At 53.1% G+C, this 15,611-nt stretch overlaps 5 protein-coding genes and 2 pseudogenes across 5 annotated transcripts; 4 read left to right on the forward strand and 3 right to left on the reverse strand.

Annotated features, from left to right (window-relative positions):
• Nucleotides 1–262: 262 nt before the first annotated feature.
• On the forward strand, nt 263–2,450 carry SAPIO_CDS8577 (Gamma-glutamyltranspeptidase; the record flags this gene model as incomplete). The annotated part of the gene is made up of 4 exons (XM_016790188.1): nt 263–436; nt 561–579; nt 639–1,054; nt 1,152–2,450. The coding sequence occupies 4 exons, from the start codon at nt 263–265 to the stop codon at nt 2,448–2,450; spliced, it is 1,908 nt and encodes a 635-aa protein (XP_016640451.1).
• A 327-nt stretch (nt 2,451–2,777) lies between these two features.
• On the reverse strand, nt 2,778–3,327 carry SAPIO_CDS8578 (Monothiol glutaredoxin-5, mitochondrial; the record flags this gene model as incomplete). The annotated part of the gene is made up of 2 exons (XM_016790189.1): nt 2,778–3,221; nt 3,301–3,327. The coding sequence occupies 2 exons, from the start codon at nt 3,325–3,327 to the stop codon at nt 2,778–2,780; spliced, it is 471 nt and encodes a 156-aa protein (XP_016640452.1).
• Nucleotides 3,328–4,712: 1,385 nt separating this feature from the next.
• On the forward strand, nt 4,713–5,926 carry SAPIO_CDS8579 (Aflatoxin B1 aldehyde reductase member 2; the record flags this gene model as incomplete). The annotated part of the gene is made up of 3 exons (XM_016790190.1): nt 4,713–5,048; nt 5,123–5,143; nt 5,228–5,926. 3 exons carry the CDS (start codon nt 4,713–4,715, stop codon nt 5,924–5,926), a joined length of 1,056 nt encoding a protein of 351 aa, XP_016640453.1.
• A 1,067-nt stretch (nt 5,927–6,993) lies between these two features.
• Nucleotides 6,994–7,527, forward strand: SAPIO_CDS8580 (annotated as a pseudogene; the record flags this gene model as incomplete).
• Nucleotides 7,528–8,920: 1,393 nt separating this feature from the next.
• On the forward strand, nt 8,921–10,267 carry SAPIO_CDS8581 (annotated as a pseudogene; the record flags this gene model as incomplete).
• Nucleotides 10,268–10,906: 639 nt separating this feature from the next.
• Nucleotides 10,907–12,399, reverse strand: SAPIO_CDS8582 (uncharacterized protein; the record flags this gene model as incomplete). The annotated part of the gene is made up of 3 exons (XM_016790191.1): nt 10,907–11,000; nt 11,101–11,216; nt 11,311–12,399. 3 exons carry the CDS (start codon nt 12,397–12,399, stop codon nt 10,907–10,909), a joined length of 1,299 nt encoding a protein of 432 aa, XP_016640454.1.
• Nucleotides 12,400–14,001: 1,602 nt separating this feature from the next.
• Nucleotides 14,002–14,562, reverse strand: SAPIO_CDS8583 (uncharacterized protein; the record flags this gene model as incomplete). Its single annotated transcript, XM_016790192.1, has 3 exons — nt 14,002–14,184; nt 14,246–14,409; nt 14,502–14,562. 3 exons carry the CDS (start codon nt 14,560–14,562, stop codon nt 14,002–14,004), a joined length of 408 nt encoding a protein of 135 aa, XP_016640455.1.
• Between the last annotated feature and the right edge of the window lie 1,049 nt (nt 14,563–15,611).

Here is a 15,611-nt window from a genome sequence, read left to right on the forward strand (position 1 = left end):
ATTAAGGACAAGAGCCAAGCCCGGAAAGGGCGTAGAATTGCGTATATATTTAAGAAGATGTCAAGGAGTCTGTTGAGTTTCTGGTCTGGTGTAAAGCCTCGATTGATTTATTCCGTTGGAAATTCTAGATTTTTGGTTTGCTCCAGATTCTCTGATCCATCTTCCCGTCGTCAGGCAAGCTAAACTCCGAAGGCCCCCGACTGTGACGCAACCATTCACACGTGAAAGCTAACTGGGCCCCCTTTAGCGCTATTCCTCCATCATGAGTACCCAGGAGAACAAGGCCTCTCAGTTGGCGACGGCGCCGGAGAGTGGGACGTGGACGTTTGCAAGTAGGAGGAGTGTGGTGCATAGTACGAAGGGGGTGGTGGCTTGTACGCAGCCGTTGGCGGCGAAGTGTGGCATTAAGGTGCTAGAGAAGGGTGGGAATGCCGCGGTATGTTCTATTTTCACCTTCGCTTTTACTATTATTATTTTTTCTATCCCCTCGACCACCCCTAAACATGGTGCTGGTATGGTAAAGTGAAGGGGCCTTGGCTAACAATGATGTGCAAGTTTAGGACGCTGCTGTTGCCGTTGGTAAGTAACTGTTATACGACGTCTTTCGTGGCTTCGCGGATGTCTGCTGTAGTGCGAAGTGAAGGAAAAGAAGAAGAAGAAGAAGAAGAAGAAGTCTAGTCAAGCTAAGAAGACAAAAATAGCTGCCGCATTGAACATGACGGAACCCTCCTCTACCGGCATCGGCGGCGACATGTTCGTCCTCTTTTACGACGCCAAAACCGGCAAAGTCTCGGCACTCAACGGCTCCGGCCGCTCGGGCGCCGCCTGCACGGCCGAGACGATCCGGAAGGACCTCGGCCTCGCGGCGGGCGACAAGGACCGCAAGATCCCCATGAGCAGCGTGCACGCCGTGACGGTTCCGGGAGCGGCGGCCGGGTGGGTCGATACGGTGGAGAGGTTCGGGAGCGGGAGGGTTACGTTGGAGGATGTGTTGGGGCCGGCTGCGGAGTTGGGGGAAGAGGGGTTTCCTGTTTCGGAGCAGACGGCGCATTATGTATGGTTTCCCTCCCCAGGCCTATGGGTTTCCTTTTTTAGAAAGAGCACTCCCTCTGGAAATCAGACGTCTTAACTAACAAAGGCGTTGCTTATAGTGGGCCAAATCTGAAAACAGTCTTCGGAAAGCGTCTCCTAACTTTGCCGAGATGCTTAAGAAGGATCCGAATGCGCAGGATGGAGTGCGTTCCCCAAAGGCGGGCGAGATCATGAAGAACCCGACTCTGGCGCAAACTTTCCGCACTCTGGCCAAGGAGGGAAAGAAAGGCTTCTACACGGGGCGGATCGCCGAGGAACTCGTCAATGTCGTGCAGGATCTCGGCGGACACTTGACGCTCGACGATCTCAAGCATCATCTTGAGACGGGAAGTGAGCCAGTCGAGCCCATCAGCATCAAATTCACCGCGCAGGGAGCGACGGGCGACAACGGCATCGAGGTATGGGAGCACCCACCTAACGGGCAGGGTATCGTCGCCTTGATGACGCTAGGCTTGATCCAAGAGCTAGAGAAGGCCGGCACGATCCCTCGATGGGGTCCGCAGGACTTCAACACGCCGGAGTACCTCCACACCATTATCGAGTGTCTCCGACTCGCCTTCTCAGACGCAAGCTGGTACGTCACGGACCCCAACGTCACAAAGGTGCCTACGACGGAACTCCTCTCATCGTCCTACCTCGCCTCGCGCGCCAAGCACTTCGACGCCACAAAAGCCGCGGCGCCACCCGTCCTCCACGGCGACCCTTCCACTGGCGAGAACAAGGCCACCTTCGTCTCGCCGGCGCTCAACAGCAGCGACACCGTATACCTCTGCGTCACAGACAGCGAAGGCAACGGCGCATCCTTCATCAACAGCAACTACGGCGGCTTTGGCACATGCATCGTCCCCCGAGGCTGCGGCTTCACGCTGCAGAACCGCGCGGCGAACTTTAGCCTCGACGCGGGCCACCCGAACGTCATAGAGCCGAGGAAGAGGCCGTACCATACCATCATCCCTGGACTCGTGACGAATCTCAAGGACGGGTCGTTGCATAGCGTGTTTGGCGTCATGGGGGGGTTCATGCAGCCGCAGGGACATGTGCAGGTTTTGTTGGGCCAGGTCGTTGCGGGTTTGGATCCGCAGCAGGCGTTGGATGCGCCGAGGGTGTGTATCACTGCGGGGACGCCGAATAATAAGGGCGAGTTGGATTGGGTTGTTAGTGTGGAGGATGGGATGAGCGAGGAGACGATTGAGGGATTGAGGAAGTTGGGGCATAATGTCAAGGTCGTGAAGCAGTGGGGAAGGGCTTTATTTGGGAGGGGACAGATTATTAGGCGATCTGCTGATCCTGTGGAAGGGACGAGGATCTGGTCTGCTGGGAGTGATATGCGAGGAGATGGAGCAGCGTTCCCTCTTTAACAGGTTGGAAACGTGGAATAAGAAAAAAACTGGAGACCTTTGGATAGAAGTGAGATGGTCCGTCTTGTTTTCTTTCTTTGGATTTGGATTCCCTTGGTGATATTAGATTAAGAGAATCTTGGTGGCGATGTAAGTCGTCGCCAGTCTATACCGCGTTATACATGTGTATCCGTGTGTCTGTTGTACAAGTTGCTTGCCCCCCCTCGACGACGATATATCCACCCATCCGCAACCTCAAACCTGGGGCTTCGTGTATATATATCTCTCTTCCCCGCCCCTCCCGACCTCCCCAGAGCCATGTCGTTCGTTTCTTCTTTCCAATTTCCCTTACGCATCCGTCTTCTCACTCTCCCCCTCCTCAAAAAGCACTCCGTTCTTCGCCAAAAGCTTCGCCAACTCCCCGCTCTGATGCATCGAAACCAAAATGTCACAGCCGCCAATAAACTCCCCCGCGAGGTAAAGCTGCGGGATCGTAGGCCAGTCCGAATACTCCTTGATGCCCTGCCTCAGCTCGTCGTCCTCGAGGACGTTGAAGGCGGCGAACTTGGCCGGGTCAACGCCTTGCATTCCGAGGATCTGGACCGAGGCGCGCGAGAAGCCGCATTGGGGTGCCTCGGGCGTGCCCTTCATGAAGAGAACCACGGGGGCCGTGGCGACGGCTTTGTCGATGGCTTGGCGGGTTTGGTCGGAGAGGAGGCGGGCGAGGAGGGGGCGGTTGCGGGGGGTTAGGAGAGTGGTTTGGAGGGTTGTGCGGGTTGCTGTTCGCAGGAGCTGGGAGGGGGTTTCGTTGTTAGTTATCTTGAGGCTGGAGGAGGGTGTATGTGGTTTGCTCTGGTGATTAAAGACTTACCGACACAGCTGAAAATCTGGCAGCCATTGTTCAGGTAATAGCTGGTATTTCCGATCTGGAGGCAGTTCTCTGCAATTATTATGTGGGGGAGAGGCAGAATGAGGTCACACAGAGAGGTTTTACCAAAAAAAAGCTCTCTGGACGATTGCGGTTGAATTTGGCGTGACGCTATTATTCTCTGCTCGATGCTTGTGCTCGGAAATAGCTTCGGAATTTTATGGAAGTGGTTTTCCATTCGGGAGGTTCTGATTGGTCTTTACTTAAGCGGTGTCGGACAGCTGTCGCTTCGATTTGTCAGCTGGTGAAGACAATGTTGTCGAAGCAGCCAAAGCGAGCCAAGATTGTAACATATCAACTTGCATGGCTTCATACCTTTCGAGGTTGAATTTTCCAAACGATGGTATTTTTAGAGTATTATTACGACGAGACTGAGTTTCCTCCTTGGGCTAGGCCATATGGCCTGGGTGGCAACTCTGTCATGATTCTTCCTGCGGCTGTTTTCTCGATGTTAAGCCACCATCACACCTTAGGATCCACCTCAAGAAGCCAGGCCTTTCTTGCGTTCCTCCGCTTATCTCGAGGTCGATCTCGACATGATCGTGGATTAATACCGTTTTCGAGCCTCAATTCCTCGTATCTCGTATGAATATCGCGAGCTGTGGAGAAACCCCCCCCCGACTTATAGTTGATAGCATCGTGGAAGCAAACTGGGTAAACTCCGTTGAAGTATGCTGATCCGTGGACTTTATCGAGGGCAACTGTGTTATATCCGCACGCATGTCTAATATTCCTCCGTTCTTACGCATCAATTGGGTTTGGCGCATATTCGTTTTGACTCACCGGTGAAACTCTCACCAGATACATCAACCCATTGATCAGCGTAGAACATGGAGAGCCCCTCCTTCAGGAAGCTCCAGGACCTCATCTCGACTCCCACCGAAGGGGGCCCCCACCACGGACATTATTAATGAACACCGATCTGTCGGGCCTGGAACTGGTTCGGTTACTCTGAATCGGTTTTAGTGTGGTGTAGCTAGATGGAGTTAAAACATTTCGGACTTTACAATACAGTTTCTGCACTCTATCCCGCAAATGGGTGCCGATGTCATTTTGCTGGTGGTGGGGGGAGTATGATGCAAGCTGTCTCGAGGTGGGGTTAAAGATTGGTTTAGCTCGAGGAGTTGATGCGGCATTACCTCTTGTAGAGATACCGTAGCCATGACCCGGACTCCTTGACTCTCGGACTTTACGCGATACTCTCAAATCCGTTACCTCGATCGGCTTGCTAAGATATAAAGGAAGCCGGGCTCCCTGTACCTCCCCCGGCACACTCTCGCAATCGCCTTCCAACCCCAAGCTCAACCCCTCCTTATCTTGACAAAATCCACATCCACCCATCGCCAGTCGTCATCATGCCTCTCGTCGTACCCCGCGCCAACAACAGGATCATCCTGGGCCTAATGACCTTCGGACCCGACCCCGACACGGGCGCCCGCGTCACCGACGTCGGCGAGTTCGAAAAGTTCCTCGACTACCTCCAGTCTCGCGGCTACAATGAGGTCGACACGGCGCGCATGTACGTCGGCACCAAGCAGGAGGCCTTCACGCGAGAGGCCAAGTGGAAGGAGCGCGGTTTGACCCTGGCCACCAAGGTGCTCTATCCTGCCGAGCCTGCGGGTAACACGCCCGAGAAGGTGGTTGACTCGGTGGAGAAGAGCTTGGCAGCTTTGGGCACTGATACTCTTGATGTGAGCTCACAACATTTAGACGGAAAATACTATACTTGGGAGTTGAACTTGGACTAATTTTGCTTTTACAATAGATTCTCTACCTTCATGCTGCGGTACGCACATCCAGTTGACGAGAAAACAAAACCCCGTTGCTCTTACACTCTTACACATCTCCCAATGGCTGACACGCTACACAGGACCGAGAGACGCCCTTCGCGCAAACCCTCGAAGCCATCGACAAGCTCCACAAGGCCGGCAAATTCGTCACCTTCGCCATCAGCAACTTCACCGCTTTCGAAGTCGCCGAAATCGTCCTAACCTGCAAGTACAACAACTGGGTACGCCCGACCCTCTATCAGGGCATGTACAACTGCATCACGCGCGGAATCGAGACCGAGCTCGTGCACGCCTGCCGCCGCTACGGCCTCGACATTGTCGTCTATAATCCCCTCGCCGGCGGCCTGCTCACGGGCCGAATCAAGTCGGCCGACGACATCCCCACCGAGGGTCGCTTCTCCGATACCAGTGGCCGCATCGGCGCCATGTACCGCCAGAGGTATTTCCGCGATAACACGTTCAAGGCGCTGCACACTATCGAGGAGGCGGTTAAGAAGCATGGGTTGACGATGACGGAGACGGCATTGCGGTGGCTTGTGCACCACTCGGTGCTGAATATTAAGGACGGGAATGATGGCATTTTGATTGGTGCTTCGAGTCTAAAGCAGCTTGAGAGCAATTTGAATGATTTCGAGAAGGGTCCCTTGCCCGAGGAGGTTGTGGAGGCCACGGATAGGGCGTGGGCTCTGGTTCAGTCGGAGGCGGTTCCGTATTGGCATAAGGAGATCAAGTATGGCTACGATACGAAGGAGGTGCTCTTTAGCGCTGGGAGCAAGTAAGGCACAGGCGCTGGATTATGTATCAGCCGATGCTCCTCCATGAGGACCAAGGATGCGCACAGCTGGGATTCCGTTAGAAAATGGGAAGGTATCAATCTATGGAGGCCGATTGTGACGTGATCAAGACCTTGAGGTTCCAGCGAATCGTGCGTCAATACCTGTACAGAATACCTGCCTCTACGGGTTCCAGAACAAGATAAAATAGCCGAGACGTTCAGAAGACGAAAACTATTCCAGTGTTCGAGTCGGTGAAGGACAACAAATCCTGTCCCCAAATACCAGTCTTCGACTCAAGGTAATGGTCGTGTCCTGTGCCTGACAAAATGGCCGTTCCCAACAATGCATCAATTTGATGGATATTCAACTTGACGACTTCAGTAGTAGCAGCCCTTGTGTCATGAAGGGATCAAAGATGTTAGTGCATAATAGTGCGAGTTCGGTGGAAGTAGGAACGTCTCCCCGAACTCCTCCATTGTGCGGAAAGTGAACACGAGATCAACACGGCCGCACATCAACACCTAACGTTGACGACCTGCTCCCGCATTTAGCCATGCCGGGGAAGCCCTCGAGCCTGGTTTTCCATAGGCAACAGCCCCTTCTCGCAACACATTGACCCATCGATTCAAACCAATGGACAATCAGAATCGGGGAACATTTGCGAACTGCGGAGAGAATCAAAAACGGGAGTTGGACAAAGCTGCCTTATGTAATATCCTCAGTGCTGCCTTGGATTTTGATGGCTGCCCATCGCCGCCCATTTTTCGAAGCCAGCATGATCAATTGCCTGTTCCAAACGTCATGGGTCCATATGAGCCAAAGCTGCCATCCTCCAGACTCCAGACAAGAATGCGTTAAACTACGTTGCGTCGACGCCACACACCTTTCTCTTTTTAAACGTCATCCTCACTGGATCCCATAAGCAATCAATTACTCGATAGCCAGGCTTCTGCGATAAACGCTCCAGCGTGGCATTACAGTCAGAGCTTGCTAGGACTTACGTCACAGATGTGATTCTTAGCAGCCAGTGGCGCTGTTCGGTATAGCCTCGGGATCGATTCTCGCCCGCAATGTCCTCAAGCCCCGAGAAGCAGATTGCCGTGGCTCTGTATCGTCGGGATCCCATATCAACCGACCCACGCAAACGCCAGATTTACAAGCACGAGTCTTATCACTGGGCAATCTTGATCAAAGAAGGAACCGTTTTTGACACATATGAGGCGACCGACAGAAATGAGATCGACCCAATCACGTTTAGACAGCGAAATCCTGCCAACGAATGGTTCTTCGATGCCAACCAAGGCGTTGATCCTTCAAGGAGCGGGAAGCTTCTCGGCTACGTCATCATTGGGGCGGTTCCGCCCAGCATGTCCAGGGACGACGTCAGAGTGTTCCTGAACGAAATTCCACTGCCAAAAAGAAACCAATATCCACAGGAGAGCTGTGTGACGTGGGTTGCGAATGCTATACGCGCCTTCCACGGGGAAAAGTGTGTCGATGGCTTTAATGTCGAAAAGTTCTTGGATTGGGCACTCTCCTATGCCGATCAAAGGCTGAGGGATCCAGAGCAGACACCAGAATCTGTTTTTTATCAGGGGAACTGAAGCTGTGGGTGGCCAGCCCCAGCAAAGCCTCGCGCTGTTTCCGGCTGAGTGCGGCCAGGCCAGCTGACCAAACCTCACCCGGTCCTAGACTTAGTTTTCCCAGGAAATGGCTTCCTTTGCGGGAACCTTTCCTGGTTCAAGTATGATTTCTGTATCCTAGCGCCTTTCCAAACATGATTTCTAGTTCCCGCAGAAGCGATAGGAGAAGGAAAAGGGGCAGAAGGAGAAGGGGAATGGGAAGGAGGACACGAGAAAGTCAGGAACTAAGCGGTTCAGCGAAACCTCTCGTCGTTCGCCTGGTGTCTTTTGTGACGTCGATGTCTTTAGGCTCCCAAGCCATCTCGAGGTCACGTGGATCAAAGGTGTTGGGTTCGAAATGCACTTGGGACGCGGCTGCCGAATTTGTACCTCGTAGTGTAGATGTGTGCAGATATACCTCGGTACCTGGAACAAGAATCGTGGGAAAGACCTCGTTGATGCATTTTCGATGAGTGTTGTTCCGTACACTCGAGGGTTGGTCTTGAGATCCTAGACTCTGACAACAACCTCAATGCGTCGGTTCAACGTGGGCGAATAGTGGGCTTCGGATCCTAAATTTAGGCCGTCATTTGTTGGGGTCCTGAAATCGACCCCATCAAATGGCAGTCTTGGCAGCTGCAACCGGTTTTAAGTGCAGCAACCATTCGCCAGGTTGGCAGACGGTTTGGACTAGACAATGAGAAGATCAAGACAGGGCAACCCTATTGATTCGATCCGCCGCTCCAGTGTTTGACGTCTTGCCCGAAACACCAATTTCATTGATGGTTAATCTGACAAAGTGTTCGTCTGAACTCTAATCCCCTGTGTAAGCATCATCGAATTTCCTTATTGTTCCAATCCCTAACTTCCCCATTCCCTAAACACCCCCAACGTCACCACGGATCTACAAGTCCTCCATCAAACACACCATTGTTGCAGTCTGTCTGCCTCACCGCAAACACCGCCAAATGCGAATAAAAGAGTTCGGCTGACCTTCGATGACGCCATCAGGTACCGACCACCTGGACCACTCATTCGGCATATTGCATACCCAGTGAGACCCTCCGACGACCATCCATCAGAACGAGCGCCATAGAGAAGGTAGATCGAGGCACACACTTTCTTTCCACCCGCGTTGAATGCGTCCTCGACATACAATCCCTCACGACAGTCTCACCCCAGCCGACTCCCCCCACCGCTCGCGCGGCCACATGCGAAACCACGGCCCGGCGAACCCCAGGGACTGGTGCGAGGCCCGGCGGAAAAACGAGCCCTTGTGTAGCCATCCACGAATTCGGCTGGACCCTTGAAAAGTAATTTCTTTGGAACTTTTCGATTTTACACAAAATAGACCGTTGAAGAGAAGCGAGAAAAAATGGTGGACAGGCGACCTCCTTACCATCGCCCGACAGAGGGCCGCTCGATTACTCCCCTCCTGGCCAAGCCAGATGATTTCGAACGCGGCCGCAGCAGTCCCCGGCCCCGAAGCGCCGGTAGCCGTGCCGAAAGTCCCCGAAGCCCCTTCCTCTCCCGCCGCTCCACGATGCGCAGCGTAAGCCCGTCCGAGCTCGCCCGCGACGCCGCCCGCCGCCGATACACCTACGCCTCCTTCTTCCTCGTGCTGATCCTCGTCTCCTTCGCCATACAGACGGAGTTGTCAGCGTACATCCAGGGCGAGATGGGCTGGAATAAGGCCTATTGCATGCTGTACATGACGCACGGGAGCTGGTCCATGCTGTGGCCCGTCCAACTGCTGGTTCTACGGCTGCAGAAGCGCGACATGCCGTGGAAGGTGTTCTGGCGGAGGCACGTGCAGCTGCTCAGGAGCACGGCCGCCATGGTCCAGCTGCGGAGATTAGACGTCGACAGGGCGAGCGTCATGCACAGGGCTCATCCCGCGAGGTACCTCCTCCGCGCGACGGCCGGCATCACCACGGCCCTGACAGTGGCCGGGTTAAGCTGGTACATTGCCGTCAGCATGACGAGCCCCTCTGACCTTACGGCCATCTACAACTGCTCCGCCTTCTTCGCCTACGCCTTTTCCGTCCCGCTCCTCAAGGAACCCCTCCGCCTCGACAAATCCATCGCCGTCGGCATTGCCATAGCCGGCGTCCTCATCGTAGCTTACGGCGACGGCGCCGGCTCCAGCGCGAGCGTCCCCGATCCCTCCATCACCCGCCGCTTCTTCGGCAACATCATCATCGGCTTCGGCTCCGTGCTCTACGGCCTCTACGAAGTCCTCTACAAACGCTTCGCCTGTCCGCCCGACGGCGTCTCCCCCGGTCGGGGCACCATCTTCGCCAACGCCTTCGGCTCGCTCATCGGTGCCTTCACCCTCCTCGTCCTCTGGATCCCGATACCCATACTCCACCTCACAGGCATAGAACCTTTTGTCCTGCCGACGGGCCGCACCGCCTTTCTGTTGCTCGTCTCCGTCATCGCCAACGCCACCTTTGCCGGCTCGTTCCTCGTCCTCATCAGCTTGACGTCACCCGTGTTAAGCAGCGTCGCCTCGCTCCTGACCATTTTTGTTGTGGCCGTCGTGGATTGGTTCTTGACGGGGACGGCGCTGAGCGCGGCTTCAGTGCTGGGTGGCGCGCTTATCACGGTTGCGTTTGTCATGTTGGCGTGGAGTACATGGAGAGAGATGGCAGAGGGGGCGGAGAGGAAGGCGTTGGAGTTTGAGGCGGAGGATGAGAGTGATTCGTCGGAGGAGCCGTAAGGAAGAACGGTGTATTATACTTTGCCCACTCCCTATTTTTTTCGGTTTTGTTTGGGATTTGTTAAGGCATGGGGGTTGCATATATATACACAAACTGCACTGTCTTGGGAATCAGTTTATGAGGGAAATCATGGGTTGAAAGGTCTAAGTAAGACCGGGCTTTTGCATTGACACCAAATCATCACGGATTGATACATTTCTTTCCATTCTAGATTCTTGATGGACATTTATCTTAGAAGGGATTCCATATCTCACTCTATTTCACTTGTTGTTTTTTGCCATCTTATTCTCGATACAATCCACAGTCAGCATTCTTCATAGGTTTCACTTACTTACAAGAACCGACATGGCTCGAACTCTGCCTGAGCCCCCCGTTTCTTAAACCGTCCTTTACCATCCTGCTCGATACACAAACCATCTTCGTGGCCTCCGTCCACTTAGAAGAAAAGCAAACTATGAGTACAAACTATGAGTCCCCCAAGTCAAAAAAAAGAAACCCGTTGATCGCAGAAAACCGGAACTCACACAGACACTACATTTCCCACCCTCTCGAACTTGATAGCTCGGGGTGATACGAATCACCTAATTTCCTCACTTGACTCGTAATAATTACTGGGGAGGGGAGGGAACCTGAACGGCTTAGATATAATTCGACGCAGTAGGAAAGGGTGCAATGGTGGGAAAGGGCAGCACCTCCAGGCCTCGGAAAGCCAACCGCTCGAGGTTGCCCTCACTTGAAGAGATGCTTTTATTTAGCAAAATCTCAATTTAGCTCTTCGAACCGGACTGGACAAAATCAACGGAAGCCGAAAAGGAAGGGGGAAACAACTTACTTGCTGGCCTTCTTGCTGTCGGTCTCTTTTTTCCAGACGAAGACGCCTTCGCGCTCGATGGTCCACTTCTTCGTCTGCGAGGTCAGGACAAAGTGGGATGCCATATCCCAGGCTTGCTATCAGGTTTGGGAATCGCGCATGGTTAGTTTCTTCCCAGTTCGCGGACACTGGAGCAAAGAGAATTAATGTTTTTGCTTTTCAATGCCTTACCCTATCAGCAGTGTCACCGCTCTCGAATATGTGAAGATGCTTCCAATTGGACCCGGGAGACCAAGAAAATATATGCGTCATGAGCGTCGCATAGCACGCATTCCTCTCCATCCAAAGATCACGGGTATCGATGTGGCGCATCTCAAATTCGTCCTTGAGAATGTGAGGTTTGGGCACCAGCTGGATGTACAGGCGATGAAGGCGGGGGAGGTTGCGGACGACTTTGGTAAAGTGGTTGTAAACCGGGAATTCGGCAATGTAGCTAAAGTCCTGGACGGACGGAGGCAAGAGAGCAGGTTGTCCGAAGAGGCCTCCGTCTCCCGTGTGGAGGGACTGGGTGCTGCCGACGAGGGCGGGCAGGATCGAAGGGGGCGTCTTTCGGTGGTGTTCGTAGGTTCTGTAGGGGCCCATGTTGCAGCCCTCGTTTAGGAGAGCGGCTGTCCAGGGCCGGATGGTGAAGAGTTTACTGTGGATGCTAATCGGGGAGTCGCCCGCTGGCCGATGAGGCTGGGGGGTGATGAAGCGAGTGGTGCGGGATAGCGAGAGGATGTGTTCATAGCTACCGTAGCACCAGTAGTTGCTAAAGTCGACGGGTATCGACAGCAAAGGGCCAAGACGCGCCGGACGCGCGATTATGGAAAACCGGAGAGGGTCTATAGTTGAGAATAAGGTTTCCCAGAGGGCCTCGCAGTTTTGAAAGTAAGCGGGCTCGGTAGACATAAGGTCCACCTCGTCATCCTCATCATCGGGAGGCTCGACGAACAAAACAATACTATCAACATGGTCGCAGATGTCATGGTCTGCGAGGAATCGCAAGATATCAATCTCGCTAGGATTTCTGCACTGACGCAAGGAGTTGAGATCTTTAGGCTGGATTTTCCAGATGGTGTGGCGGAAGAGGAATGGGATGGCGACGCTGCGCCATTTCTTGTTGACTTCAGAGGCGTTCTTCAGTGGTCGGTCTGAATCCAGGATGTGGGGAGTTGGCCTGTTGGTGAACTTGGCGTAAGACGGAGGGTCGACGTCAAGGAAGGAGAGGATCTGTATGTGAAGCTCCGTGGGGAGCGAGTTGAAGGTAGCCTTCTCCATGACGCCGGGTCAGGGAAAGCAAGATGACTAGTGATGAGAAAGAAGCTGAAGAATTTGGTATTGGGTCTAGCTGGAGTAATAGTTGTCAGTCGTTCCAAAGAAGTTTCTCGTCGACAGTGTAAGAGAAGATGATAGATGGGAGAGGCAAGAAGCAGCGATGATATAAGTGAGCAACTACAAGCAAGATAGTTGGGCCTCCAGCCGCGGAAAAGCACTATTAGTGGCTATCAGGTGGTTGCCAGCAATTCCTGAAAGGGAAGAGGTGTGAGCTATGTGCAGATCCTAAACCCCGCGTTTTGGCGTTCTGGGGAAAGCAATCGAGGAATCAGAGTTCATCACTCGTGTCCGCTGACGCCAGAAATGGTTCGGCGCCTTACCCAGGTTGACGGTAGTCATCTCACTCCGGAGATGCGTGTGTGTGATGTGTGATGAAGCTGGATGATGGGTTGTGTGTCTATCACAAGGATGGTTGATGTCTTTGTATTCTTGCCAGGACCAAGGTCGACCAACGACAGCAAGACGATATCCCAGCAGTTCTGGAGGCGGATTCGACGCGACCGAGTCAGAAACTGGTAGATGAAGCTATCATGAGCTATTATATCTTTGGGTCCAGAAATGCGGCTGCTGTGGCGAGAAGCGCCAAGGCGATGGAACCGACATCATTTAAAGCGGGAAGGAACCCTGACTTCATCGTTTACCTCATCTGTTCCTTCCTTGAAGTGCACTAGGGCTTATAGCATTAGTCAGGCCGCAACCGGAGCCTTAATGGGGAAGGAGCTGGAGAGTCAGACCAATTGCCACTCCCCCGCATTATTGAATCTGCCGTTGTAGTCGCTTGGAGCACATCGATCCATAGAATCAAATTTATTTCTTTGCTCTGCGATAGCTTTGGTTCAGCTTCCAGCTAGCATTTCATTGTTCTGGGATCAGATGTAAGTGGAGCCACTCTGCCAATGGTCGGCGGCGCCGCAGATGGTTGGGAAATACCGAGTCCAACTCTGTACAATATATGTAACTTATTATCCACCCTTTACAATGTACCCATTGTGTGTCCTCTGCTCATGCTGCGTCATCCTGCAGGTGCCACCCTCCTCCATCCTCCCTACGCCGGGTCGCCTAATCACGGATGCCACACTCTGTGTTCTATATACACTCTAGACCGCATGGGGACCACGACGAGCCTATCTCCGAGGGCGGGAAATCCCTATACAAGGCATTGGCGAGAAAAGCTGTATGATACTTTCAGAGAAGGTTGAAATGCTGCGAGACGAGTTAGAACCCATGCATAGACGTGAGGAAAGATATACCCGTAGGAACACATCTCCGGTAGATGCTTTAGTTGATGATTATACTAGTCATTAAGGAGTGTGTAGTCGTCTATCAATCATTTAGATACAATCCAATCGTCCAGTTTCCTCCGCGATGCTTAAGATACCCATTATACATTTAAAGATCCCATTATAAACACTTCATATGTTTCAAACACCCTTGACGGGACGCGGGACGCGGGATGCGGAAGTGTCTCATCGTTCCATAGTTCCATGGTCCCATCAACCCACCGATAAAATATTACCATTAAGTAGAATGTTTCACAAGCACAGTTCAAAGTCCGCAGTTGGACTTGTCAACCTGCTCTGCGCTGGCCTCAACCCTGCCGAGGCCAACGGCATTCCCGTTGGTGAGGTCGTTCATTGCGTGGAGCGCAATGTTGAAACTCGTGGAGTGATCGATGCCGAGAATGTAGATGCTCTTGCCCTGGTAGGTGAGTTTCCAGCAGGATCCGCACTGGGAGAGTTAGCCATTTCGTGTTTTCTTTTCTTCCAAATATATGGGAGAGACTGCTCACGTTGGGAGAGTTCCATCCCCCGATCGCGGGGACGCCGCCGATGTAGGGGAATTTCGGGAGGTTGCCCTGTGTAGGGAACCGGCTGGCGAGACCGTTGGAGCCGTCGGAACAGCTCACCGCGAGCATGGATCGGCTGGCATCGTCGAAGCCTTGGTCGTAGCCGACTATGAGAAGGTTTGAGTTAGTGATTAACCGTGCTATTGTAAGAGTCGTTCATCGGGCTATATGAGAAGACGTTTCGGGAGAGTCCGCGTACCCGAGGCAGCAGCGGCGGAGGCGGCGAGGGTGAGAGCGCTGGTAATGAAAGTGGCCTTCATTTTTCTAACGTTTGGGAGATGGGTCTCAAGAGATTCGTAGAGAACGTTTTTTAGCGAAAGATCGTATGAGTTGGGTGAAGTTTGATGTATTAGAGCTGATTAGGTTGTTTGATGAGGTTGATGTCTCTTCTCTGACGACGAACGGAGGGCATTCCAAGCTCTTTATATATCCAGAATCCTCGTCATGTCCCCATATAAAATCGGGTAAACCGGGTAACGCGCCAAAAGAAAACGAAGCAAGCCAAAAGTGCCAAAAAGAAAGCATCAGTTCCTAGCCGGCTGGTTTGCTACATGGTCATGGTCGCATGGTATGTCGATCCTCGTGTTGGCGTTGGGGAAGCTTAGTCGACTCGTCATATCACCGCCGCCAGGCATAGCCGGCGGCAGCTTCGCGTGGGGACCTAAGCCAAGATCATGATGCCGTTTCCCCAAGGCGGGGGGCTCCACTTGTAGAAGCTGACGACCCTTTACGAGAAAACAGCAGGAATTGTTTGGCGAGACCTGCTCGTTTGCAATCGGGCCATCTTCAACAAGGAGCTCGTGCAATGTTGCTAATGGTCGTGTTCGGCGTCATTCGTCTTGCCTTGAGCCTGGGTATCAATATCCAGAGGTCCACATAAATCTGGAACCCACATTGGCCCGTTCGGCCGTGGCATTGGCTGTTCCAAGCCATTCATTCGTCTATCTGAGGGAAGAGAAACAACAAAAAGGACGTAGGCCTTTAGCGCTTCACCTCAAGAGCGGGAGTGATAGCCGTATGATCCTTGGTTTTAGTACCCGGTTCTATTAATTAGTCTCCCGCAGCCTCCCGTGTTACCCTTGGTTGGAAGAGGAGAGCCGACCCGCGGTATTGTTCGATTTTCGTTCAGTGGGATAAGTGATGTGGCGATACATGATAGCTCTAGTCATTTACTTCATAGGTCGTCTCCAAGAGCTCGTCCTTCAGGTTCATCAGGGTCACCAGGGCCAGAGAAGTACCCTTGTTCTTCACTTGGAGATCGATCTGCCGATCCCCGCGCTACCCTGCGACACCTTAGCCGGAAATACCG

Source organism: Scedosporium apiospermum, assembly GCF_000732125.1.
Source record: "Scedosporium apiospermum strain IHEM 14462 chromosome Unknown SEQ_SAPIO_0121, whole genome shotgun sequence".
Taxonomy (NCBI): domain Eukaryota; kingdom Fungi; phylum Ascomycota; class Sordariomycetes; order Microascales; family Microascaceae; genus Scedosporium; species Scedosporium apiospermum.